Source organism: Ciconia boyciana, chromosome 2, assembly GCF_034638445.1.
Source record: "Ciconia boyciana chromosome 2, ASM3463844v1, whole genome shotgun sequence".
In the NCBI taxonomy this organism is placed as follows: Eukaryota; Metazoa; Chordata; class Aves; order Ciconiiformes; family Ciconiidae; genus Ciconia; species Ciconia boyciana.
This window is the reverse complement of record NC_132935.1, coordinates 33,107,177-33,134,842: the sequence shown is the minus strand read 5'-3', so window position 1 is coordinate 33,134,842 and position 27,666 is coordinate 33,107,177. Positions and strand designations below refer to the sequence as shown.

At 38.4% G+C, this 27,666-nt stretch overlaps 2 protein-coding genes across 6 annotated transcripts in view; one reads left to right on the top strand and one right to left on the bottom strand.

The window, feature by feature from the left end:
• Positions 1-13,969, top strand: part of ZC2HC1A (zinc finger C2HC-type containing 1A) — a 39,938-nt gene extending 25,969 nt beyond the window's left edge. The window contains exons 8-11 of one of the 5 annotated variants that reach the window (XM_072852302.1): positions 2,756-2,878; positions 7,235-7,342; positions 8,043-8,168; positions 11,188-13,969. In XM_072852302.1, coding sequence (XP_072708403.1) covers positions 2,756-2,878; positions 7,235-7,342; positions 8,043-8,168; positions 11,188-11,371 — 541 coding nt within the window. In that variant the 3' untranslated portion in view covers positions 11,372-13,969. Of the gene's footprint in view, positions 1-2,755; positions 2,879-7,234; positions 7,343-7,846; positions 7,926-8,042 lie in introns of all 5 variants that reach the window. The other 4 variants (XM_072852306.1, XM_072852304.1, XM_072852303.1 and 1 more) reach the window with 4 other exon arrangements.
• A 3,672-nt stretch (positions 13,970-17,641) lies between these two features.
• On the bottom strand, positions 17,642-27,435 carry IL7 (interleukin 7). Its single transcript, XM_072851222.1, has 5 exons — positions 27,393-27,435; positions 23,859-24,001; positions 20,177-20,263; positions 19,243-19,395; positions 17,642-17,794 (listed from the first exon to the last, which is right to left on the bottom strand). Exons 1-5 carry the CDS (start codon positions 27,400-27,402, stop codon positions 17,642-17,644), a joined length of 546 nt encoding a protein of 181 aa, XP_072707323.1. The 5' UTR covers positions 27,403-27,435.
• Between the last annotated feature and the right edge of the window lie 231 nt (positions 27,436-27,666).

Below are 27,666 nucleotides of genomic sequence, written 5' to 3'. Positions count from 1 at the left end.
AGAACTGGGAAGAGGAAAATTAATTCTACATAAATTGTAGTTAGGCTTATATTTTGATAGTGAATCATGTTAAGATGCTAAGTTTGATACATATTTTGTAAGAGTACAGAGTTTAGCACTGTCTTACTAGAACTGCCCTACCCTTCCAGAAATGTAAGCTGTCAGAAGTAATCAGATCTTCAGGAGAAAAAATTGGGTAGGTTCTTCTTCCTATCCTAAGGCTGAGCAAACAGGCTAACTCCACCCCCCCACATGCAAACTGTTTTGCCTAGCAGAACTTGACACCACTGTTTGTCGCCAGCCAGGGATCTTTTGCATGGACAGATCAATTCTCTATGCATGTTTCATTTATGAACAGTATTTTTTTTTTTTTTTAACTGGGACTTGCAAAATTACATGATGTTTTTCAATATGGCAAATGAACCCTTAGAAATGACTTTGTCATTTTTATTTTATTTTGGGGATAAAACATACAATTTAATGTTAAGCTGATCAAAGTTATGCCTCCTGGGAATCATGTCTTTTAGTGACACATCCAGTACTGTCTGACAGCTGAAATACAATATGAATGGCACACCTAACCAGTATCAGTAAATTTTAAATTCCACTTACATATTTGCCATACAGCATATGTAGCCTTTAAAAACATTATATTTTTAAAATGGCTTCTTCTTTTCATTAAGACTAACTTACACAGCTTTGTTCGATGAAATCCAGGTAAATAAGAAGTTGTCTTGGTGGTCTTTGCATTTCAGAAGATTCTTATGATTGTGCTTTTTTTCATTAGTACATGAAAGGGCTGTCAGCTTTGGGTTTTTTGGTTTTGTTTTTTAAGTGTGGAAGAATACTGTAGCATGACTGCTTCTAGGTTATTGTCTCTGGTATTCTATGCTGTAGATGCCTGGGGTTCACAGATTATCTTGATAAACTTTTAAAGGTTCAGAAAAGAGCTAAGAAAATCCTGATGGGTTGGAGTATGTGTCTTGCAGTGTCAAAGACCTCAGTCTTGCTTCTCAGTCCTTGGGAAATATGTAAAGAGTGTGTATTTGGTCAAGCAGGAATTGATTAAGCATTTCCTGAGTTAATTAGTTTGAACTAGAACATCTGTTTAGGAGGAAGAGTGGGAAGAGGAACTCTAGGGGAACTTATCTTATGCCTGCATTATATGGGGCTAAATTGTCAAGACTAAAAACTCGGTGTTCCCTGCTGACTTATAATGAATGAATATCATATAGCGTTGTTGAATTTTTGTTCCTTATGGGGAGATTTCCTTTGATGCTTTAGAGATGTAATGTGGATTGCAAGGTTCACACCAGAAGCTTCCCAAAACCAAATTATGTTGCAAACTTTATAGGTTCAGTACCTTTTAATAATGATGTTATTGTAGAAGGAGTATGAAAAGTAGTATGATACGGGTGTTGGAGAAACACAAGAGCCTTTTTTTTTTATAGATATATATTAAAAGCTATATTGAAAATAATACGCTTCCTTGACAGCAATTAGCTGTTTAGTAATTTTCCTGGCATTGTAGTTTATTAAGGTTGTATGACAAGAATCAGAAAACTGCACAGTAATTTTAAGAAATTATTTCTCTTGGTGTGAGGGTGTGTTTTGTTGGTTTTCCTTGTGTGTTTTTTCCTTATGACTTCCCTTTAGGAAGCTTACAGAAGAGTTAAGCTTCAGCTACCCAGACATTTCCATCAATCTTCCTTGGTTTGTTTCTTTATAGTTCTTTAATTTCGGAAAGATCAATAAAAATACTCGTAAGTCTCATCATTTTCCAGTTAAGGCTTAAGTTACTGGACTTTTTTTGAGAAGAAACTTTGGTTACATTATTGAGGTAGGGGTGGAGATATAGTGGGCTTTTTGCAGGTTTTACTGTATGGTTTAAGATTATACAAATGCAGAAATTTACTTGAAGACCTAGTTTTTCTAACATAAGTTGTGATTTCTCAAAAGCTACAATTCTCCTTATGATGATGTGTGGGAGGGATGGTGGTGTGGGGTTTTTTAAATTTATTTTTAAAATTTAATTAATGTTTTTAAATTTTGATTTTTGGTTTATTCTTTTTGGTTTGGAAATGTTATCCATAATAGTAAAAACGTATTGAAGTATTGCCTGTGTGTATAGTACTCTCTATTGTGAGTGGGGGTTTTGATATCAAAACAAAGTTGTTTTTCTTTCAGGCTTTCCTCTGTTCTTTTCTCATCTCCATAAAAGAAGAGAGAATGGAAGGCATGTTATTCTCTCTGGGCACAATGTTCGCCTTTACCAAGTGAAAAAGGAAAAATTTTCCTTCTTGTTAATTCTGAAGTTAGGAGGCTTGTACTTACATCTCTGTTATTTTCTAACATTTTAATAAAGTTACTATGACTTGTAATTATGAGCCCCCTTTTCTACATGTGAAAAGTTTGACATTATGAAAGCTATTCTTAAAAGAAAAAAGGCCAAATGCGAGTGCGTTGTGCAGATTGTGAGGATAACTGGCATTAGTTTTTTGTTTTATTTTTAAAAGAATTTAAAAAAATATGCATTGGAAACTTAATCCAAATATAAGTCTATTAAATCCTCTCTTTAAAGTAAGAAGAACCCATTTGTTTGCTGGATTATTAAAGTCTGATTTGTAAATTTTTTTAGTCAATGGGAATTCTTTGGGAATATAAGTATTTAATTGTAAGTACTTTAAATTTTTTTTGCGATAACTTGAATAGCAATCTAGCAATCTCCTTATGAGTACCCCTTTATATATTTTAGTAGTAAGATGGACAAGTTAGGCCCACCACTGCGAACTGGAAGAGATGTGCAAAGGTTTTATGACACTGATACAAAAACAGACAGTACCATCAAAAGACCAAATGAGTTGTTGCCTATAAAGAAGTAAGTATTACAAATCAGAATGGTTTATCTGTTTTGCAGAAATGTTCCTCCAAAGCATTGGAATAGTAAAAGTGTGACCTTGACAGACATCTGCTGCGCAGTATGTCTTCAATATAAATGCTGTGGGAGAAGAGTATGTAATATAATTAGTATAAGTATCTGTTTCATGCTAGGTAAACAGCTTCATAGTAGGACAGGAAGGATGAAGACTTTTCTCAGATTTGATTTCTTCTGTCACTGATTGATTATGGACTAAGAGTAATGAACTTCTATCTCTGTAAACCTGAGATAAAACTGAATTTGCATAATGTAAAGCTGAAGTAAGCATTTACCAAATTACCAAAAAGTAAGGATAACCAAAGCTGAAGTATCTTTGAGACAGGGCCAGAACATTTGAACTTGGGTTTTTATTTGAAGAAGCAAAAGGAATGAAAGGTGGGGGGGGTGGCTCTTTTTAGACAAACAGAATTTTTTTGTTGTTGCTGTTCCTTTGCATGTTTGGTTAGAGCTATAAATCCTGTGAACCATCAAAAATTAGGTCATTTTTTCATTTTATAATACATTACTAAGATGTTGAAAATTTGGCTTAGTGAGTTACTAAACACGCTTACAGTAGCCCCTATCCATAGAGCAGTGATTTGATTTTTCTTCTTGAGAGAACTTCTTTAAGAGTATAGGCACTTATTCTGCTCTTCATAACATTGCTGTTGTTCTTATTCAAATGTCCACTGAGTTCGTGAATTAAATCTGCCTTCCCTGCAGGGGGTTATTCAATATGTTATGTGCCAACAGCACTGGACAAATGTGAATAGCTACTAGACATTGTTAAATTCAGCATAGCAATGTGGATGGTTACAGTTTATAGCAAAGGTTTGTGGACTTTGGCATGCATGCCATAGTCATAAGAAACTTATTTATGATTTTGCACAGAACTATGCTGTTGTGGGTGACAGTGATAGCTGTCAAGAATATCTGAAAATGCCCTGTCTAGGAAGCAAGCTTGATATTTCAGTATTTTATGGCAAAACCCAACCAAATTGTGAATGCATAAATAGAAAAAGACAAGCTTCTTTTACAAATTTCTTTCAGTTTTTCATTTTGCAAGCAGTGGTAATTCAACTAGATGTACAACATGAGCTGCTTTAGGAAGGGAAGTCCCCTTCAGTCTTATTTATTTGAAATTGAGAATGGATAATAAACATCTTTAAAGATAAGTCCAGATTTTAAGAGTTCAAGGTGGTATTGGTACACAGCCTCATCTGCTGTCAGGCTCCATTAATACTTCACGTGATACAACTTAGGACAGGGATTTATATAGCTTTGCAAAAACAAACCAAACAAATCCAACCAAACAGAAAAAAGCAACAGAACTGGACAAGTAGATAGAAGTGGCAGGGGTTGGACAAATCAGAAGAGACCAAGCTGTGGTGACAAAAGTTGAGATAATCAAGAATGTCTGACTTCGTTGGAAGACATCTGTCTCTAGAGATCAGATTGCAACTTAAGGATGCAATTTCAGGATTTGTCATGAAATAGCATGAAACTTGATGCTAATTATGTGTCTAGATCTGGGATGAATAAATTTGTAGGCAGTGGCAGCCTGTTACTTCTGTTGATTTACTCATCAAAAATGCCAGAAATCATTGCAGTTAGTTGTAAGACTCATATTAAAGTTTCTAGTCTGAAAATAGATTTGTTTTTTTCTGTATTTTTAGAAAACTAATTGGGAAAAAAATTGCAGAAACTATGCAGAAAGCTATGTTTAAACATTTCAGAATTAAGACATTCTGTTAAACCTTTAATGAATGATGTTTTATCTGTTCGTGGGACTCTGCTTCCCTCAATAGACGGGGTGGACAGTGCACTTTCAATGTGGTGTTTAAATATTTTTATTTCCACCCCCCCCCCGCCCCCCCCCCATTTCAATCGGTGGCCTGTATGCTGTACTAGACAGCATACAAATCATGTTTTTAAGACATTGATTTCTGGGAAATTTCTCTAGTATACACCTAGTATTAAAGCATCAGGTGAATTTTCAGAGTACCTAGTGGGATGAGTTATATTATACATATTTTAGAGAATTGAACAGTTGAAATACAGGAAAGAGTAGTGGACAATTTTTCATGTTAATTTCTTTCAAATATCTAGGACTCCTAGCATTATTTTAAAAAACGATTGATTCAAAGTACACCCTAAAGAGACTTCAGTTTAAGAAATTAATACTGTTAGTATTGAAAAAGTAGTATGTTTGTCCCAAGTTGAAAATCCAGAAAACTGAGTCAGTAATACTTTTGAAAAATTTGTTTTAAATTACTTGGAGTTGTCTAAACAGGAATTGAGACACAAATCTGTTCTTTGCATCATTGTCTGATCATCCCTGATCCATGATGATCCATACCATTTATGTGTCTACAGCTGAATTTTTCTTTATAGGCTTTTCTAATTTCCATAACAAGTAAAGTAACAGTCCAGTATGTTCTTTTCACTGTTGAGCTCTGATGAATTTTACTCAATTATAAGCAAAGGTCTCTCTTCAGTGTAAAACGAGATGGGGGAAATAACACGAGATAGAGTATTTAGCAGGCATACTGTTGTGCATACTTGTAACAGTGTAATTTAGGTTACATTCAGAACTTTTATGCTGGAATTCTGTAACTTCTGAAAGACTGACATAACTTTTAATAGGTTTTAATTCTGATATAACTTATATAGTGTTTTTCAGTCTGCACAGTATTGTTTTTAAATAAAACCATCTTTAGAATATCCTTGCTAAGTAAGAGGACACCCAGGAAAACTAACGGAGAAGGTTGGTGTTCTGCCCAGTGAGCCAGAATCTTTGATGGTTCCACTCTACCTGTTACATGTAGAAGCCATTGTTGTTAAACTTGAATACTTTAGTTAGATATAATTTCACTTGATCTTAGATTTAGTTCCTGATTTCCACTTTTGTGCTTAATCATTTGATCATTTTTCCACTGAAGTGTTTAAGTGATGGAAGGAGCTGAAAAGCCATCTTTAGTTTATGCTCATAACATGAAGGAAGAAATGTTATATGCAACATATCTAAAATTCAGGAGTTACTACATTGTTCCTCAGTTGTGTCAGTGTTGCATTCGAAGTTACTGGAGTTGAATGCATTTCCTTATATATACCTTGAAAACCAAACCAAGACTAAGTTGTTTATAATTCTGAAAGGAGCAATTAGGTTCATCTGAAGAGAAGGAAAAACAGACCACTTGGGGTTTTGTTGTTGATTGGGCTGTCGGTGACTAATTTTTTAAAATGGAGTCTTGTTTTAATTTTTTTTAATGTCCATGAGCCAGTCCCAACTTAGATTTCATTTCTGCATTGGTATTCAAGAGTAAGAACAGGAAAACTTGGTGGGTCATGTACAAGATGTCATAGTCACTGAAGTCTTGCCAAAGAAGAAGAAATCCCAGTGAATGGTAATTCTTTTGAGCAATGATGAAAAATTCTGTCCTTGGTCACTGATGATAAAAGGATGCCCCTTCATATGTCTTTTTCTTAATGATACTCAGATTTTTCAGGGGATTCTGATGTTTCTCTACTTATCAAAGTAAGCAGTGAGATGTTCTGTATGTTTAGGATTGCTATTAATTGCATACTGGCTTCTCATAAAACTCATGAGTCTTGAGGAGAGCAGCTTTCACAGCTATGTGGTCATACTATTGAAGCCAACTTTAAGAACACTGTGACAGGCTAGAAAAAAAATAGGCCCTAATGCCCAGCTGGATAGACTGTCTTTCCTTTCCTCCTTCTATTTATATTTATAAATATAATACTTATGCTTTGAAGAAAGAGGATCTACAGCATTACCTGAGAAGTATGCATCCTAAATAAAGTCTGTGGCTATGAAGAAAAAAAGGTCTTGTGACTCACTTCATACTGGTCATAAAGTATTGAGAATATGGTATCCTTTCTACCTTTTTTAAAACTATTAAGACCTGCAGTCAGCTGCTCTCTATTTCTCTGAAAGCCCTGCCAGTCCTAAAAAGCGACTTGTAGTCTGTCAAGGTAGACATTAGAACATACTAAACAATCAGTAGTGCAGGATCTACCTGTATTTTGGTGTCATAGCGAGTAAAACACATGAACAGGACGGGACTTGATGTTCCATTTAGCTTTTCATTGTAAGATTCAAGTAATTTTCAGTCCAAACCATGAAAGTTCATGCCAAAGCTCTTCTGTCTGCTCTTGGTAGGAAATAAGTTATATTTTTCATACAATTAATTGATGTGTAGATTGTTGAACTCATCTTTTATATCATTTGTAAATGCATATTCTTGTATATATTTCTGTGTGTATATAAATCATCAGATATTTATTCTGTTTTAGATGCGCAACAAAGACACGGACATCAGCCCCTCCTAGTGTGGCAAGAACCATGAGCGCAGGTGCTCTAACAAACAAAAGAAAAACTAGCAGTTCAGACAGTTACTCAAGGTAGCTTTTAACTTTGTGGATTTTGTCAGCAATAGAACGTTCGTGAAAGGGGAGTACTTATTACAAAAGAAGTTGGGGAAAATATTGTTCTCTGCAGTTAATAGATAACTCACGGTCAGTATTATTTGTCATGTTTAAGATACTCAATATATTTTGCATATTTAGCATCTAACAGAACACCTTTGTCATCAGCTGTCTCAGATGTGCACAAAGAAGACAGTGTTAGGAATGTCAAAAACCTTTTAGGAGCTGCTGAAAAAATAAGTGAATGGTCTTTCAAATGGGGAGTAGTTCAGTTGAAATTGAATGAAATTTGCATGCTAAGCACACAAATAGTCTGTTGTCTGCCCTTTTAAAGGGTAGGATAAAAATTGTATTGCTGTTTTTGCCTTTCTTGTTTTGACAAGCTAAGTTTCAAGTTTTCAAACACTCCAGTTAATCTAACTAGTGAATCAAATATTTGATCCTGCTCCTAAAATGTTGTCATTTTTTGTTTTCTTGCAGGGAAAGTGTGGGTATCTGGAGATTAATAGGGCAGTCTGGATAGAGTTATAAGGTGTACCACTGTAAATAAATAGGAAATGTAAGCATAAAAATGACAGTAACAATAGCAGTAATTTGCTGCAAGGAATAGAATAATTTTGCATCAAGTTATACTGAACTGAGTTACAGGGAATGTTCTTTATCTGGGGATTTTCAGGTCTGACGGTAAAATTGGGTATGACAGTGGAGACTACCCATCCTCAATCAACGGAGGAAGTTCAAAAAGCAGCGAAGGAAATTCACCTGTACAGTTATCAAAGTTCTGCCATGAATGTGGAACAAGGTATCCAGTGGAATGGGCGAAGTTTTGCTGTGAGTGTGGAATTCGAAGAATGGTTGTGTGAACACATTCTTAAAAGCAAAAAGAAAATGAGAAATTGGAAGCATCTGCTACGTACTGCTGCATGGAAAGCTAGAGCACTTCTTTCAGTTAGACTTCATGCTGCAAACATGTTGAAACATCATATTGTAATTTTCTGAGTGCAATCTTCTGGTTACACACTTATTTATAAACAAATATATATACTGTATATAAAAATAGCAGGTACCTAAAACTGTGCCATTCAAGGAAATGCTCTTTGATCTCTGTTGGAAGTAATTAAAATTAAGGTAAAAAAGTGTTAAGTAAGTTAGGTAGCGGAAGTGGTTCAATGTTATTTTTCTTGTAAATCCTACTAGATAAAGGATTATTTAAATCACTTATGTAGGATAATACTTACCCATAGGGAACTATCCATGAAAAACTTGGGCTTCAAAAGTTTCTCTGTGGAGGCATTTCCTTCATATGTGACGGTAACTTAGATGCTGTATTCTAAGTGAAAACAACATGAGCAACTCCTTATAAATTCCTAGTTAAAAGTGCAAAAAGTCTGGATCCCCTTAAACTCTTTAACAGTAATATCCTAATTGGACTTTCCAGTTACTTCCTAGGATTTTTTAAAGAATCAAAGTGGAAAAACTATCTGATAATTCTGTTCACGTGTAAGAAGAAAAGCAAGATTTTTGTTTGTGGCTTTCCATATTCTGTTTTCCAGTAAGAACGTGTTAATATTTTTATGTATTTATAAGGACAAATATGGTATTGTCATTTTATTAAGTTCCTTTGTTCAGAAATACTTGTCTTCCTCCTCCTGTGCTCCACTATGACTAGCATATCTAAAAGTTTTGTGCTTTTTGTCTTTAAAGATTTCCAAAGGTCCCGCTCCTTTTTTCTCTTCCCTCATTTCCTGAAGGAGAGACAAAGTCTATGCTTAGCCTACCTAAATGTTGAACTCTTATTTTGAAAACAGCCTTCTTGACGTATCCAATACAAAAAAAGAGTCCCATAAAAACGTGTGTTATTAGAGCAGTTGAACTTGATGTAAGTAGTGACTGTTTTCTATTCTTATTCCTGTGCAAATAGCACAGCTTACATATGAGCGCATAATGGAGTAACTGTGCTCCATAGGTTTATGTGTTAATACCTTATATGGTTTTTTGCGATTTTGTGTGTTCTTGGGCTCTGAACAGCAGCCTCTTGAGGTTGGTAACAGACTTTGCATTAACTTGTTGGGAAGAAGGGTCAGGCCCTGGAAGTTGTTGGGTTTTTTTAATAAATTACACAGGGTATTAAAACCATTCACAAGCCGAATCACTTAACTTGTATCTGAATGTAGTAATTTGTTTTGTGAAGTTTTGCTTTGAAGTACTGGCACCATCTTAGTTATGCGTGAAAGAACAATCTGAAAGAACTTAATTGTGCCTTTCCCACAATAAATACACTCTTTTTGTCAGAAATGGTTACTTTCAGCTCGCAAACACGATTATATCAATTCATGTAATTTCTTTGTAGCTTATGCAAAATATAGTGTAGTGTTCCATGATAGTATTATAATCATTGTTTGCATTCTCAAAACTTGTGATTACTATCAGTGGGGCCAATTTTGAAGAAAGCATGATTGAAGAAAAGCATCTCCAAAGCAGGTACCAGCCTTGGAGGATGACAGATTTAAGAAACTTGATATAGTCATGTTGCAGGCCACAAACTATTGATGTGTTAGAATTAGTTCAATGGTGTGGAATTGTCTTACACTTTTAATACAAAATTATTTTTAGAAATTATCCTTCATTCAGTGTAGTTTTGTTTTATTATAATTTGCATGAGCTAGCTACTGAGCATGATAGGATGGATGACTGGTAATAATAGTTAGAACTGACAGATCTTAGCCAAATTATGTTCTAGGTAGTTTAGGTTCTAGGATCCATATTTTGGCCCATTCATATCTGTACTTGGAAAAATTTGAATCCTGCATCCTTTGCATAGATAAGCCTGCTTTAGAAAATTTGCCCTGGACTTTGGCCGTGGAGGTCTGCAGACTGAAGTATTGGAAGCTGAGTGTCCATCAGCAAATATACAAGTCCAGAATAGGTCTGATCAGTTAGTGAATCTACTGAGGAATCAATTCCTTTGTCTGACTTGATCAATTTCCAATTCCTGTTTCTGCTGGAAAAATGCATTTTACCATTTATTGAAGATGCTTTCTACAAAGGGAAAGTTTAGTAAGGAAATAAATACCTTCCAGGTTTTACAGGATTGGTGTAACTGTAGAAGAAACATTGACTGTTTCTCCTTTGAATTGTAGGTGGCAGGCTTCCTAGTTTCAAATCAATCCACATACAGTTACCATAATTTCTGCTTTTTGAGCTGTTTGTATAACTCTTTGCTTCCAATGCAGCATTTAGTAAATTACTGGAGTGACACATCATTTACTTTATTTACACTTCCATGATTTATAGCAAGGACTAGAGAGGGGATTAACTTGAACTGAAAGAAGAATTTTTAAAAGATTTCCTGAACTTTTAATTTGGCCTTACAAGAAGGTCTAGTGAAACATAAATGACTGTTGATAGTAACATTGGATAATGTCTATGTGTTTGAATCTACAAAAAATATAAGCAGACAATGAAAATATAATTGACTATGCAGTTTACTACTGTATAGTGAGACTATCAGAGGCCTAGTATGTTTCCACTTTATCGACTGGTTTTGTTACTGAATGTCATAGGTTTCTAAAGTCTCTGATGTTACAGACCGTATTACATGAGTTATCAGCACAGAGCTCTGTAATTCCATCTCAATGGAATGTTTGTTAGAAAATAGTAAATTTGTTTTTATAATACCCCTGCAGAACCGAATATGGGAAACAAATCTGTTACATTTAAAGAAAAAATAAACTGTTAAGGGAGATAGACTCTGAATTTTGAATCTTTAGGTACATTACATGTGTCAGGAAGTTCCCAAATTTATTTTATTAATGACCTAGGTCCAAAGCCTCTTGCCCTGGCTCTCTCCCCTGCCTTTATGCCTTGGTTTTCATGGGAGGAAAAAACATGGATACATATACTGAAAGGGGAGTGTTCCAAAATGTCTCAAGAATCAGAATATTGACAATCGTGAAGATAAAACGCCTAGATGAACTATGCACCGCTGATGCACTTCACTGGTGAGTCTAAACTTAGCTAGTGCCATCCTCTGGATGCCTAGTTGACAGATATTTAAAAGCATAAATTCCTTAGAGTTCATGTGTAAAATTAGGATGATATGATTACTCCATTTAGCACCTGTCTTTCCAGTTCTCTGTGAGTGTATGAGCACACACGTGTATTTTGTGAGAACTCGTAAGTTATACAAATGTAAAAAGTTGTTTCTCTAAAGCAGAGTTGATACAAAACAGGACTGAATGCTACTGGAGGATTTTGAAGCCTCAGACAGTAGACTAATGTAGTTACTGTCTATTTAAAGTGAAATTTATTGATGTGATTGATTGTTTTAATGATTTCTTACCAATGTCTGACCCTATGACAAACTTCCTTTTACTGTCTGCCACTATATCTTCCTAATGGGCTTACTAAGGTTCTTCTATTCAATTAAAAAAGAAAGAAAGAAAAAAAAAAAAAGTCAAAAGTAAAATTCCACATAAAGGAGAAAGGAGAAGACTGGTTTTGAGGTCTGGCCTGAGGGTGTTTGCATTCCCATTCTGCTTTTCTGAATATCTGTTATACAAGGGACATCTCTGTGCCAGAAAGGAGTGCAGAATCATTGGAACTATATTGATATAAGTGCAATGGAATTATGAAAAATACCAGCTTCAGTAGTAAAAACAACATAGCATAGGGCTTAATATTTATGTGATGTATCTTACACAGGTTTATATTTATGAGTGATACTCACACCGTAGGTAGTTTCAGAACTCGCATCTCTAAATATACAGCAACTTAAGTATGTGGTTATATGGATAATTATACCATCAGTCTTACACACCACTCCAGGGAAGTGGGCATGGGGGGGTGCTTTACCACCATTTCAGCTTGTACCTATGAAATGAACATTTAGGCAGAATTTTTCAAATTCACCAAAGAGACTCGAAGAGCCATTAAACTTCCCTGAGTGGACTTGAAAAGCTCAACCCGAAGGGTTCCTTGGCTGGGAAGGAGAGGGTGGCGTGTGGGTAGCTCTCCATGGTGCTCTCGACACGGAACCTGTTCTTGCCATGCCGCAGGCAGCGGCTGCTCAAGCTCTTCTGTGCCTGCTGCAGGTAGCGAGGTTCACAGGCTAGTAACTCCAAAATGTATTTTAAGACTTAATCCAGTCTTCATGCGTCATGGAAGCTCTCTGTCATCTGAGAGAGACTAGCTCCTAATTCACCATTGCAACTGAGAGTTAGTGCCTGAAAGGCAGTGTGCAGAGAACAGTTTTGTGATGCACACCTATCAAATCAGTGGAAGGAGGTATGACTGCAGTAGTTTAAATGCTAATAAACAAGGCAGGTGGTAGTGCACACTGATGTAGCCTATGTAATTAGTCTGAGTATAAAACAAAATGGTATTGTCTGTGTATTGCAAAGTTCTCAAGAAGTGCTAGTTTCCATCACATAGACTTTGTATATGTGCAAAGAACAAACTTGTTACAAGTTTTTTTTAATCTTGGCTGACAAGTCTGTGTTGTGTAAGAGCACTTTTTGCAACTTTGTTTTCAGTTTGACTAAGCTATGAATAATTCTATGGGTTGTATGACACGGTAGAATTTTAATCTTTGGTGAAATTGGTTTTGGTGGCTGTGGTGAAAATAGTTTTATTGCCTTTCAAGTACAGCTCATTCCAACTTGTGATGGTTTTGTTGCCTTTTTTTTTTTTAACTCACTGAATAAGGTTTGAGTTACCTAATTGTGGTGTTGGCAGAAATGTTAGGTAAAAGATTCTTTAGCTGTATTCAGCAGTTACTTGGTTGATATTTTCTTTTCAATATTCACAATATAAGAGATTACTCTTGCATACTAGTACGGTGGTTGTGGTTTGTGGGGTTTTTTTGTTTGTGGGGTTTTTTGTTTGTTTGTTACGTCATTCCAGAATACATGTTTCTGGAGGATCCTACTTAGTCCCATTCCATTTCATGTTGCCAGAAAACAGCTTATTCAGATTTTTTCTTAATTACTGTTTCTTCTTTACAAAAATAATCAATAGGGAAATCATATTTCTCCAATGTGAACATTAGCTTTTGAGTCAGCAGATCAAATATTCAGTTTAATATAGATGAATATTGAACTTAAGTTCTAAATAGTAGTGCATGGTTTACCATAGTTCTGTATTTGGATTTGGATTTCTGGCAGAAGTGTGAATGGGTTTGGGTCTGATCTGTAAAGTGCTGAGTATTCTATGACTGTTACAATACCTGCTTTATATGATTGCTCTAACTCTTGGTGTTCATCCTTCATATGATACTTAGTATGTATCTTCATAAGTTTATTTATTGATGTTCCATGTTTTTAAATGAAATGTTCATTCATGTGTTTGAGGTGATTAATTCTGTCAGCATTGCATTTATTATGTTTGCCTTGCCCCTCAGTACATTGAATATTTGTGTTTGTGACCATCCAGTGTTTTTTTTGCAGAATTCCTGAGTTTGTTTGCATCTTATTTGGTATATTATGTTTATTTTAAAGTGTCAGTTCTGTTTTAATTAATAAATGTAAATCACCACCTAATGCTAATTTGCCACTTGTTAACAATAAAGCGAATATGCCAATAAAACTTTTTGTGATGCACACATTTTTGTAGCCAAATGTGAAATTGTCTTAAATAAAATAGCATAGGGATAGGTAACATCATTTCAGCCTTATGAATATTGTGATGTCTTTGGTCTCAAGTACACTGGACCTGATGTAAGGACCGTCCACTGTCTTCTCCTAGTGGCTGGAACCACTTAGTTATTCTTTTCAAAGGATAGGTTTTTTTAATTGACTTGCGAGATGAGATTTGGATTCCTCAGTCACCTTGAAAAATACTCCATACCAGATACTTAAATCAGTGTGATCTGCTTATATAAAGTTAACTCTATATGTTTTATTTTTCCTAACTATATGGAGAATTCAGTTTATACAGAGCCTATCACTGTGATACCTGTAGTAAATAATAATTTTTTTTTTTAAATAAGGCTGCGAGGTATAATATATAACCTAAGCTTGATCTGGGTTTGTTCTCCTTCATGAGTTTAGAGCACTGTTTTGTTGATGAAATGATTAAGCAGGAAAAAAGTAGAAGTTATATTTTTCCTATGAAGTTCACTTGTGTGAGCAGAAATTGTAATAAGGGTTTGGGTTCCTGATTTTTTTGGCTAAATATGGATTAGTAGAGACCAATTCCTCTTTTCCTTCCTCTTCTTAGGGGAAAGTTCTTCCTTGGCTCTTTTGCTTACTTCACCACACCCTCTTCAGAGGAAGGGAGATATGTTTTCCCTGCATTCTGGATGAAATTCATTTATGTGCCAAGAGTCTGCAAAAATCTCTCGTCACCACTGACATTCCACAATATTCCTCATGCTGGCTTCCTCTTTATTCTAGTTCACTGTGAACCATTCCAATCAGCAGGAGAAAAAACAAAACAAACAAACACAACAAAAACCTAAGTAGCTGCTGAATGAAACCTACCATAAAGCCAACATCTCTTTTGCTCAGCAGAAAGCTGAAGAGATGGAACTGGAGGGAAACATAACCAGCCAGGAGAGGTATACTCCTGCATCTTTAGCTAAAGAACTGCAGCTGTAAACATCTGATTGGTGGTGTAAAGTGAGATTTGAATATTCTCTTCCAGTGGCCTTCCTTGGCTTCCTAAACACCAGAAGTTCTTCCTTCTCATTATAAACCACAGAGCACCTCACTCATTCTTGCTGTTAGAAATGTGCAACGTTATCTTGCTCACAGGGGTTAGTTACCCCTTTCTACTTTCTCATAATCTCTTGCAACAACAGTACTAAAGTTCTTTTTACTGATTTAAATACCTAAGGTTTTTTCGCTTGACACTCTCCCATAAATTCCATGTATTTCTAAATCATGGGTTTGACCTACTTATATTGCTTCTTGCATAAATACATAAATGAAAGTGGCAGGGAGATAGGCGTGGTGCTGATACCCTGCAAGGTTGTCATCCCTTCGCCTATTCCTGCAGAGCAGTTTATTGTGGTCACATTTGTAATTTCAGGAGAGACCGGAGAAGGTTCTCAAATGGAAGGAACAAATCAAAGAGCAGAAGTTGCTGTGTTTAGAAGTTAGTTTTTGCAGGTAAGTGGTGACTCAGGAAATTTGGCACCAAGAATCAGGCAGGCAGGATATTTATTAAAAGAAATCAGAAAAAAACCATTATTTCATAATCACTCAATTTAAATTTCTGCTCTGCATCTAACCTTGGTCCTTTCCCCCAGATATGCCTGAAACTGCTTTATTTGCCTCAAGATTTAAGTTGTGGGCTGCTGCTTAAGTCATTTAAGCTGACTGAACTTCCAGTTTTGTAGTAGCTAATATTGCATCTGTGTGTTTTTCTTTTAATTCCCACTGATCTTTCCTTGCCAAGTGGTTAATAGGAAATAAATCTTGGGTTTCAAGTGTTCTTGAATTTCCAGAAAAGAGCAACTGTTCTTTAGTCTCAGAGACAAATTTAATCCTCCGTTTCCTGGGACTTCTTTCAGTAGAAGGGATTTCCAGAGAAGTCCTTACAGTAGTGGTTACATTATCCTAGCTGCAGTATGATATTGGGAAATCTGTTTGGCTTTCGTATTACATAAGAGTTATGGGTTGGGTTTGAGGTTTTTTTTCAGTGTTTGGGGTTAAAGTTGCAATAATCTCTTGCATCAAGAGCTAAAGAGAATATGTGAAAGTCTCAATCACAGTTTTACAAAGATACTACTCCTACCTCAAGAAGTCTCTTTGCCATAAATAGATGGGGGGGTTGGAGGGCGTGTATTCCATGAAAGTATAACAGTATGTCTGCTTTGCTCTTAACCTCTTCCCTCACCATTAGCAGTAGGGCACACTGAGTTTCACAGATTCAGTACAGCAGATCTTATTCCAGTCAAAGGAGATCTATACAGTTCTTTGAAGCACCTGACACCATTTTTTCAGGTCTTTGTTCTGAATACCAAAAATTTTTCAGACTAGTTCCCTGGAAAATTTCTTTTAGCACAGATAAAACAATATATGTTACCTTGCTCTGAACCAGTAAACAACAAGCTGACTTAACTAAAGATTTCCCAAAGTATTTAGTCCAAGGCAGATACCTGGTATGGAAATGTTTACCTAAACTGGCCAGGTTACAAGCAACTAAGAAATAGGTATTTTATAATGGGAAGTCCCAGGCAGCTGGAGGTTACATTACCAGCTGTGCTTTTAATGACTACCTGGGAAAAAAAAGCTAAAAAAGGAGTAATGACACCCAAAAAGTCAACAGCCCAATTCCATAGAAGACAAATATTTTATTACCAAAGGAGTTATAATATCAAAGTAAGAAACTGCAAAAGAGTTATAAACAACTATAAAAATACTTCTATTTATCCAAAATTAAATATGAACACTTTATTAGTTAAATGCCAATATATTATTCTCTGAAAATATTCACACATTTTAAGTCACGTTTGTCTAACATGTTAAACACGTTATATAAAATAATTGCATGTAAGAAATCACAATCTGAAGGTAAGAAATTCTAGCTCCTCCTGCAGCTAACTCTAGGATAACCAAATACGTAAGGCTAGAGCTGTTTCCAGTCAGCTGAACAAACTTACATTCACGCATCTCCTTTTTTGCCTTCCATAGGTCTCGCTGTCTTGCCTCTACTTCAGCCAGTAGAAGTGTGCTACATCTCTCAAAAATCAGTACTCTTCCTAAGTTTTTCAAAAAGTTAACCTTTTTGCTATTTTTCCAAACCTAAATCAGTTTGTAGACCCATTAGATACCCATGCTGAAAACATTATTGCGTCAGCAGAACAGACCCAAGATCAGCTGCTTGTTTGATAAATTGTTCCTTTTGGTCCTTGATGTGTTTCATATAGATAAAAAGACAACAGCTACTTTTCCATGCTGTTTTCTTCACCTGCAGCTTGTAAGATGTTTTTATAAATTGCAGCAGACATGTAAGTAGATTGCTTTCATACGACGGTATTATGAAGTTACTCGAAAGATCAGAAAATTCAAAGTAGTTTCCAGAGCACGAAGGTGGGACACAGCCTTCTGCAGCGCTCTTTGTTTAAAATGGTGGTCTTTTATTTCCACTTCTTGGACTTCAGCAGCTTGGTTTAGCCATTTCTCTTTATTCCATATCCAGGAACAAGGTACAGTAGCTTTCCATCAGAATTCTGGCATAAAGTGTTCATATAAAGGAGCAGTTACTCAAAGAATGCATATAAAATGCAAAGATACCAAGTAATGCCACTTAGAAAGAGAAGAGCAGGATTCACCTGGAAATTATTTTTTCAAATTTATTCCAGCAGGATCGAAGGCTAGATATATTTTCTTTCAGTTCACAAAATTCTTGGTTACATTTCTTTTTGGAATGTTCACCTGTTTCTGTATCTTCTTTATTATGTGTATTTACCTGCGTGCAAACCTGAAAAAGAATAGTTTGTATTGTTAATTGAGAAGTGCTTATTCTTTTCATATTGACATCTTTTAAAACAAACTGATTCCGTTACATCTCAATAAATAATGGAGGTACCTTACATGGTAATTAAGCCAGAAAGCTGGGGTGCTGTGACGGTACACAGCCCGCATCACTCTGATGTTCTCACGCTGAGCACAGCCCTGCTGCCGCCCCTGCTCACTGGACTGGGAGGATGCGGCTTTCACGCACAGCAAATATGGACAGCTGAAACCAGCGTGTGCAACTGAGAACACGTACATCCTCTGTCAGCGGTTTGAAATTTATCCTCCATTATTTGAAGGACTGGAAAAATAAAGCCAATTAAATTGTGAGCCAAACTTCAAAAGATATGACTACATGTGTGGTACCTTGAGACTGGTGGAACAAGACAGACCTGTTCCCAGGGCTGGTGCTGTGGCCTAGTGTTCAGGATCTCACCCAGAGACAAGAAGACCCTGGTTCTTATCCATATGCAATGACTGTTCATAATTTTTACCAAATGACTTTAACTGGTCTTTAAATAAAACCAGGCATCCACGAGGTTAGGCAGGAATTTCAAGGGTGACACTCTGACTTCTATGACTTAACTGGGATACCTCTTATGGTAAGGCAAACGCTGGATTCACCACAGGTGGCTAAGCAAAATATAGATGCCAACATTACTTTGAAGACCTAGTCCTAGATTATAAGAGTTTCTCCATTTCAAGGAGAAAAAGAATTAGTTAAATGCAGCCTTCAATCCAACTATTTAAGCCAATCATAAAGAATTATATCCTTTGGTGCCTATGGGGAGGCTTTTTGATGTTGGTCAATATTTTTGTGTTCAATAGGTAACTGTGAGCCACACTTAAAAGAACGCTCTTACTTTGCTATGGTAGTCTAGATCATTGCGCTAGATTTGAGTGACACATCAAAGAGCAGATTCTGCCAATGACTAAAAATCCAAATATTTTCATATCTAACTGTTCTTGCTGAGCTTGAGATATTGTGGTTACAATAAAGATCAAAGGGATTATGGAGAGAAACTCCCACTATTTTTTGTTGAAACAAACCAAATTAAACATTAATCTTAGGGTAGAACCCCAGTGAGAAGTAACAACTATGATTTTATACACTAGAGAAGTTAAAGGCCTTCTTCGCACAAGTGTGGCCTTTGTCTTTTACTGGAGAATTAACTCAGGTATTTCAGTACTGAACCAGAGTATATATCTTCACTTCCAGATCATTGTCTTAACCTTTGCACTGGGCTTAAGGTCTATTACAAGACACATGCTATACAGAGCAAAATTCATCATGCATATAACACGTGCGTGATAGTTGCACCTTGGAGAGGTAGATATGATAGTCTGTGTTGAAGAGTTCTAAGGAATAAGCCACATACTTCCAATAAACTGTAGACCATCACAACCACTCACCTTTTCTTTTTTATGTCTTTCACATTTGCACTGTAGAACCTGTAATGACCCACATGAGACTAATGCTGCTTTCCATCTAAAGTCTTTGCTGATTTTTTGCTTATGAAAGAATCTGAGCATGTTGCATGCCATACTCTGTAGTGATTCTATTTCCTGTAAAGACAGCAAGAAAAACATGTCCTGAAAAGTCTGTGCACCATTAATTCTTTATAATGTTGGTTTGTCTTTTAAAAAAAGCTCCATTAGTTTCTTTTGCTTTCATACTGCCAATCTTTTCCAATAAAATACATGACTAATCTGACCTACCTGCCACCTCTTCAAAATACTTAAAGTAGTAGTAACAATAATAGCGTAAGGATGTTAGGGAGAAATCATAGCCATAATGAAATCGAGTCCTGCAGTTAGGAAAACAGTGAATGATTTTTGGAGTCAGTCCTTTTATCAAGTCATAATAAAATCTGCAGCAACAGCTGACAAGTGTGCTTTCTGCCATTTGAGATCTGTCCAAACTATTACTTTTAAAGCATTCAGATCTGAAGTGAAAAGCTTAGCCAATATGATTTTCTGCAGAAAAATGAAAACAGATGTTGCGGAATTGACAGAATTTCCATTGGCAAAATAAAATAAGTTACTATTTGGATTTGCATTACTAATGTACTATTTTGGATTAAAAATAAAAAAGAATCTTTACAGTATAAAAAAAACCCATTTCTTGGATATGGAATTACTTAATATTTTAATTTTAAAAATATCAATTTACTTGATAAATTGAGTGATTCCACATTCAAAAAAGGAACAACCCTGAATATAATGATTTGACTACTAAAAGGTAATATTACTCTCTATCACAATATGTTATTCAGGAACTGGACTGTACAAAGAACCCATTTGAGTTTGTATTCTCTAAAGCAAATTCTGAGAAGTTAAATTTTACCTGAGTATCATTGCAGAAAAACACTTTGCTATTTTCATGTTTTTTATTCTTGCAGCACCTGTCACGATACTCTGCAGACATATTTACCTGTAAAATACCATAAATGTTTAAACGTGGAAGTACTTTTAATCAAGTGAGCCAAGTTTTTCACCAACAGCTGGCACTGTCAACACTAAATTGTTCTGTAGCATCTCCTCAGGTGTAGCAGGGTCAGTGTACAATTCTGAGCTTTTTTGCTTTGCAATTCTGAGCAAACAGGCAAAGAAAACTCCAATCCAGCTACAATTTCTAAAGGTATTCACAGAATCACATAGAATCACAGGAGGGCTGAGGTTGGAAGGGACCTCTGGAGGTCATCTGGTCCAACCCCCCTGCTCAAGCAGGGCCACCTAGAGCTGGTCGCCCAGGACCACGTCCAGATGGCTTTTGAATATCTCCAAGGATGGAGACTCCACAACCTCCCTGGGCAACCTGTGCCAGTGCTCGGTCACCCTCACAGTGAAAAAGTGTTTCCTGATGTTCAGAGGGAACCTCCTGTGTTTCAGTGTGTGCCCATTGCCCCAAGTCCTGTAACTGGGCACCACTGAGAAGAGCCTGGCTCTGTCCTCTTTGCCCCCTCCCTTAAGGTATTTCTGCACATGACAAGATCCTCCTGAGCCTTCTCTTCTCCAGGCTGAGCAGTCCGAGCTCTCTCAGCCTTTCCTCATTGGAGAGATGCTCCAGTCCTTTCATCATCTTTGTGACCCTTTTCTGGACTCTCTCCAGTAGCTCCATATTTCTCTTGGACTGGGGAGCCCAGAACTGGACACAAATCTATTCATTTTAAACCTTCATATTCTATTGAATTACTTGGTTCTTTGGCATTTTAAAACACATAGGAATATTTATATCTTACACAGACATCAAATACAATGTTTCTCAGTGTTTGTCTCAATAAACACATGCCCTGGGCATCTAAACAAATTGTAGCACTCATTTGCATATGCACTAACAGAAGATGTCCTAAGCAGTATCACTTGCTCCCTTTGCGTGACCATAATCTTTTATCAATGCTTTATTCTCTGGGTTTTTTTCTTCTACTTTAACGCTTATCATCGAGATGACAACTGAACCCAACTCAAGAAAATTCCTTCGCTTTCTTTTTCAGCCTTAATCCAGATAACGTAATACAACCAGAAGGGCAGCTCATTAAAATACTGTGTTAGATCTCCTCACTTAGGCAAGCATATGAACACATTAGACAACGTAATTCCTAAAGTTTTTCTGCAGATTTTTGTGTAACGTCGCCTGTATTTCAGAAGTTCCCCCAAGATGAATAGAACTTTATCCAGGAAGTGTTTTCAAAACCAAGAGTTTAGGGAGTCAAATATTCACTGACAAAAAAACCCAAACCAAATATTTGGGAGATAATGCACATCTCTGCTTGTACCACAACAGAATGAAGTTTTGCTGCAGTCACACAGCACCAAGATTTTAAAATAAATAAATAAATAAATAAATAATCACCCTAAAACCTATATATCTGTGGCTTCATTGCTAACTGCTAAGGGATTTACCCATTCTCACTGACTTCCTCAGATCATCTTTAGTATAACATACAGTAACCATTTCTGAAGGCAGTTTATTGGCTGTGACTAAAGCAACCCAAGGGAAATCCTGGCCTCAGAAAAGGCATTAGTGAAAATCAAATTAACTTATGAGGTCTAGTATATAACCCACTAGTCAACTGCCTCCAAACATCGGGCTGAGGGACTGAAAGTTACTGACTTTGGCTCTGCAATTGCAGGAAAGTGCCTAGTGGGCAGTTCCTATCACCCAAACAGCACTGTCCATAATATTTGCTGTTAAGTTCTAGTGACAAGACTATACACTGATTTTACATAGAGGATAAATTAATCTCTCTGAAACTGGGAAAAATAAAGACAGGAAAGCGAAGAAAATTGCAGAGTAGTTGCTCGTGCATGCCTATTCTAGGAAGTAAAAGCTTCAGAGTTCAGTACATTCCCGTTACCTTTCACAAACATCAATTAATTAAGGATTTATTTATTTGTTTGTTTGTTTATTTATTTGGATAATAGTTTTAATTCTCATACAGTCTCCTAAAAAACTGTCAGTGATAATATTTGTTACAATAAAAAAGATAAAGACTTTCAAAATGCACCTGGAAGAATGGCATTGCTCCATTCAAATCCTTGATGGCAACTGGGGCACTGAGTGCGTCAAGCCGCAGCCTGCAGTTGGGCAGTGGCGAGGCATTGCCACCTCCAGCCCAGGACACCCCCCCAGCTCCCCTGACCCTGCAGCTCCAGCAGAGCTGGGATGTGCCTCATGGCTCTCCACCACAGGAAGAGAGAGGGATCTGCCTCCCAGAGGCTGTTATTCCTGTCATATTGCTTTCTCTTACAGGTCAGCTATCTTATAACTGCTCACCAAGAGGGTTTATTTTTTTTCTCTAGGAAACACTTGTCTTTGTCAGAAATAAGATGACAAACTAAAGGGGTTGGTTACTTATCTGTTCTAATACATCCATTAATATTTTCCCCAACTTTGGTGCCTTGTTCAGGATAAGGTCATTTATCTATGGAGAAGGACCTTTCTCTCTTCATAATCTCAACAAACACAACATGATCAGAATGTTTTTGAAGATTAAATGATTGTTCCCTGACCCTAAAGGTATTTTGTTTCCAGGTGAGGGCTGATGTGCCTTGGTAGAGAAAGGTTGGAAACCACTGGCATAATGCTCTGAAGGATGGTGGTGAATCAGAAGTCTGAAGAAACACAATGGTTCCTGATTTCACCTTTGGAAAAGCACTGTGTATCACTTGCATTTCATGCAAATAGATCTTGATTTAAGACTGCAAAAGAATGGTGAGTTCTTGTTTAGTGACAAACTGCCAGAAAAATCCCATTTTCGTAGAACTGCCTCTGCTAATCCAACTGTGGAAAGTGCTTTCTCCCATGAAAGTGTTCTTGACAGATGAATTTAATTGTTAATAATTCATGAGGAAGAGTTCGAAGGTAGGTTTTGGCATGGATCAGTAAACTGTTATGATACATTTTGCAAAGCTGTAACAAATCTGGCTGATAAAGCCGTAATGGAGGAGATTTACAACTGAGAAAGTTAAGTTTTTCTCTGCTGCCATCTAGAAAAGTTATTTCTTTGTTGGCTAAACAAGATATATTAATAGGTAAAATACAAAGAAACTTTTATTTTTGTATGAATTTTGTGCCTCTGTGCATTTGTATTCAATAGACAACATAAAACTTCAGTCAAGAAATCTACAATTAGTAGAACAAATTACAGGTTGTGTAATGCTTTCTTCTCTTGATAAGAAGATATAGACAGAAGTAGTCATGAAATTACTTCAGAAAAGAGTACTTTTTAATGTAATCTATTATACTATTTAGGGCCAAATGGTACATGTGTCTAACTACATGGTGCACAGGCACAAATACCTGTATCACAGTATTTGTACATGCAAATAGGCAGCATCCACAGATTTCAGAGATTTTAAAGAGATTGAATTGTCACACTCCCTCAAATAAAGCCACCATTCCAGGATAATGTGTGATTTTAAATTGGTCTTTTATCGTATGTTAACATTAGAACTTTCTATTATTATTATTTGCTATCATCTAAAAATAATCAACATTTTTTGAAAGCCCAAGAGCTATTACCTACCAGCTCATCGATGTCGTGGCTTAGTATATTCTCATACTTCACACGGATTTCAGTTGTTTTATTTCCCATTGCACAACTAGATGAATTCACTGGAGACAGAACAAGGAGCAGTGGCAGAACCCGAAAGATAGATCTAAAAAAGGCTGGATTACAACAAAGAGCAGTTAAGTACATATTAAATGCCATAGAGGGTATGCTGTATTACAAATATATTCTGTAATCTGTTTAAATAGTTTAAAAGGGACCTTTGTACAACCAAATGATTTTTAACTTGAGGGAAGGATTCAGCTCCAGATTAAGACACTATTTGGGTGTCTAAACTCCCTCAGACTCAAGGATGATTTAGCCAGCATGGTTAAGAGCCTACAGCTATTGAGCTGACCAGCCACTTGGTGTCTACTTGGGCTGAATTAATCTCCAGGCTTCCAAGCGTTGACGAGGTCTCTCCATTGACCATAACTGGACCATAACCACTTTGTATGTAGACAAGTAAGTGTCTTAGGTGTAGACATTCGAGTGTCTTAATCTGCAGCTGAATCCCATCCTCATTATCAATTTTTCATATGATATATTCTACAAATGCCCATGAACACGTCTTCACATCAAAAGTGTGTTTAAACACATTTTCGGGCTGACCAAATGTACAAATCCATACTAGTGGCCGTAACATAAGATAAGGCGGCAACACACCCTTCTCTGCAAGATTTCTGCAGTCTTTTGGAGCAAATCGCACTGCCCCCTCACTTTGTTTCTCCCTTTAGTGGACCATCTTGCTTTGCTCAAACCCCTGATCTTCTGTCCTTGCATGACATCCAGGAAAACAGGAGTTTTGTGCGTATGGGCAGAGAGAGGAAGGACCAAAATATCCAAAGAGCCTGAAGGGACTGACAGGGTAACTGGAGGCAGTAGGTGACTGGCCTGATGCTAGGAATGAGGGAAACTGGGTACAGCACGATATCGGGATTAGGAAACTCATAGTGGGACTCTGGCCTACAGCTAGACTGGCTAGGATAACACTTAAACGGAAGGTTTTGGAAAAAAACAGTACTAGAAATTTAAGTTGGAGCATTAGCAAAGATCACAGCAGGCTCCTGGACTAGTATGAGCTGTTTCTACCCATCTCTGCTACTCAGTAAGAACAACAATCCCACACAGAGCAACTGTGGGATTGCAGCAGGAAAGGCAGAAGGGGTGCCCTGACCCTAACCGCTACTCCTTCTGGCGAGGATGGGAGCATTGGGTACAGCCAGTCCAACACTCAGCGGTGGGCATCTCTGGACTTGGGCATCACTAGTAAAGCCCAGCCTCAGAGAGAAATCTTGAATAACTAAGAAGAAAGCAATGAAACTTGACCATAATCTTTACTGAGCCACCTAAGCTCCATGAAGCAAGAACTGCAGTCACGCCATGTGCTCGTCTGCCATTCAAAACACAGCCCCTTCACAGCCCATCCCAGCTGACTCCCACCACACACTGCTACTTCAAAGCAGAATGCATACCATTTTTCCTGACTACCAAAGCCTTTTTTTCTGATAGACTACTTGTGAACACGCTGTTATGTACACGTCTGTCCTAGAAACAGGACTGGAAAATTTTTACCTGTACAAGCTGAATTCCAAAATTCTCCTTGTGGCAAGCTCTCTGCCAAATTTTAATGGGAAATTTGATGGCCTGAAAACTAGATTTTCTAACCTTTTCATATACTGATTAACAGAGGTCTATTAATATCTCAAAAAATCTAGCCTGAAGAGCTAAATGGATCCTAAATGTATCCTACATGTAGTAAATAGAAAACCTAGGTAAGGCAAATCTATTATGATCTTCAAGCTCCAAGTGGACACCTGAACTCCACAGAGCTTTACCTTTGTAAATCTCTATGCTAACTGTATCTATGCCAAGCGAATTACCAGTTTGTAGGACTGAGATTTAATATTTTAAAAGAAGTCTACAAAAAAATGCAAGAAGTCCATTACAGGACAACATTTTTTCCAATATACCATTGCATCTCTTGATTCCAGTGCAAAAAAAAGAACTGCAATGCTTGTTTCCAAATAGCAGTGATACAAGCAACTTGGATATGCTGCTTCAAAAACATCCTTCAAAAGACACAAATAACAATCTTCTAAATTAAAATCAACCTAACAGACTCCATCACTTAAAACTTGGTTTGTCCAGCAACGAGTGGAGATAATAGGTTAAAACTGCTAAGTCACTTTTATTTTTACTTTCTCTGTATGGTACAGATTGTGAACCTTTTTTAAATGAGGAAATTACAGAATCAAAGCAGATAATTCTGAAAGAGATGTTGCACACTCATTAAGTTCCTTGGCCCATCGCAGGATCGTGATGAAACCTGTTCAGACATTCCTAAATGAGTCCTTTGGAACCCATTAGACGAGTGTCATAAAAAATTCCAGGAGCCTTAGACTGAAAATTGAAAGGAATTTTCTTAAAGTTAGGTTCAATTCAAAGTTAGGTTCAATTCAAAAGAAGCGGAATTGATAGCGCTCCATACGACCAGCGCTTCAAAAGAAAGGCAGCGTGTATTACTGGTAATGCCCCATCCTTTCAGTAAACTCCCAAAAGCTCATCAGTCATATCTGGAAAGTCCCAAAAAATTCTCCCAGAAAAGCGAGGAAGAGTTAGCCTTCCAGTATTTCCAAATATTAAAAAGCCCCTCTTGGGTTTTTTTCTAATTAGAAAACCCCTGTTGTGCACGCAGCCTGGAAGCGGCACCCCAGGCGCGCCCGTGCCTGAGGCGCGTCCCCGGCCGGACCCCGCGGGCTCCCTGCAGCAGCCTGCCTGCGGGGCCACCCGCCCCCAGCCACCCGCATCTCCGCGGCCGGAGATCTCCCCTCTGCCCCCCGCCCCGGCCGCCCAGCCCCGCTCCGCAGCCCGCAGTCCCCCAGGGGAGCGGTCAACAGCGAGTTTTTCTCCCTCTGCCTCGCTGAACCCGCGCCAAGCTACGGACGGGCGCGCCGCGGCTCCGCGGGTCGCTCCCGCCGCCCGCCGGGCGGGGAGACGGGGCTCCGCCGGCCCGAGGGCGAGGCATCCCCGGCGCTGCGCCGCACCTGCTCCGGGCGCGCCCCGCGGAGCGGTAGTGCCCGCGTTGCGGCGCGGAGCGGCGCGGAGCAATGCTTCGCCGCAGCTCCCCCGCCCCGCACCGTCCCGCTGCCCCCGCCACTCCCGGGCCCAGCTTCCCGGCAGCGGGCGGGATGGCAACCGGGCGCTTTTGCTTTCATTCTAAGGGGAAAAGGAAAAAAAAAGCAAACCTGGGAATTTCCCGAGCCGTCACCGCGGGCTTAAAAGGGCACCGGGCGGCACCGCGCCGCCACAGCAGAGGAGGCGGCGGGGCCGGCAGCGCGAAGGCAGCGGAGCCGGTGAGGAGCCCGCGCGGCCGGGGGCGCGGAGCGGAGCAGCGCGGCGGAGCCCAGCCCAGCCCAGCCCGGGCGCAGGTGGAGCGGGGCGCCCGGAGCGGCTCTGCCCGCCGCCGCCCGCGGAGCAGCGCGGCGCGGCGCGGTGCGCGCTCCTTACCATGGAACATGGTCCGGGGGGGTGGCAGGGAGCTGCGCCGGCGGCTCCGCGGTCATGGTGGCGGCGCCGTCCCGCCCATGGTGCCTGCAGCCCGCGGAGCGCCGCGCAGGGGGCGAGAGGAGCCGCGGCGGCCGGGCGGGGCTCAGCAGCCCCCCGCCGCCCGCCGGCCGAGGGGGGCCGCGGCGCTGTCAGAGGCGGCTGCGGGACGGCCGGGCTTTGCTTTTCCCATGGGGCTTCCGCCGGCGGCAGGTACTTTCACTTTCTGCTCCGCCGG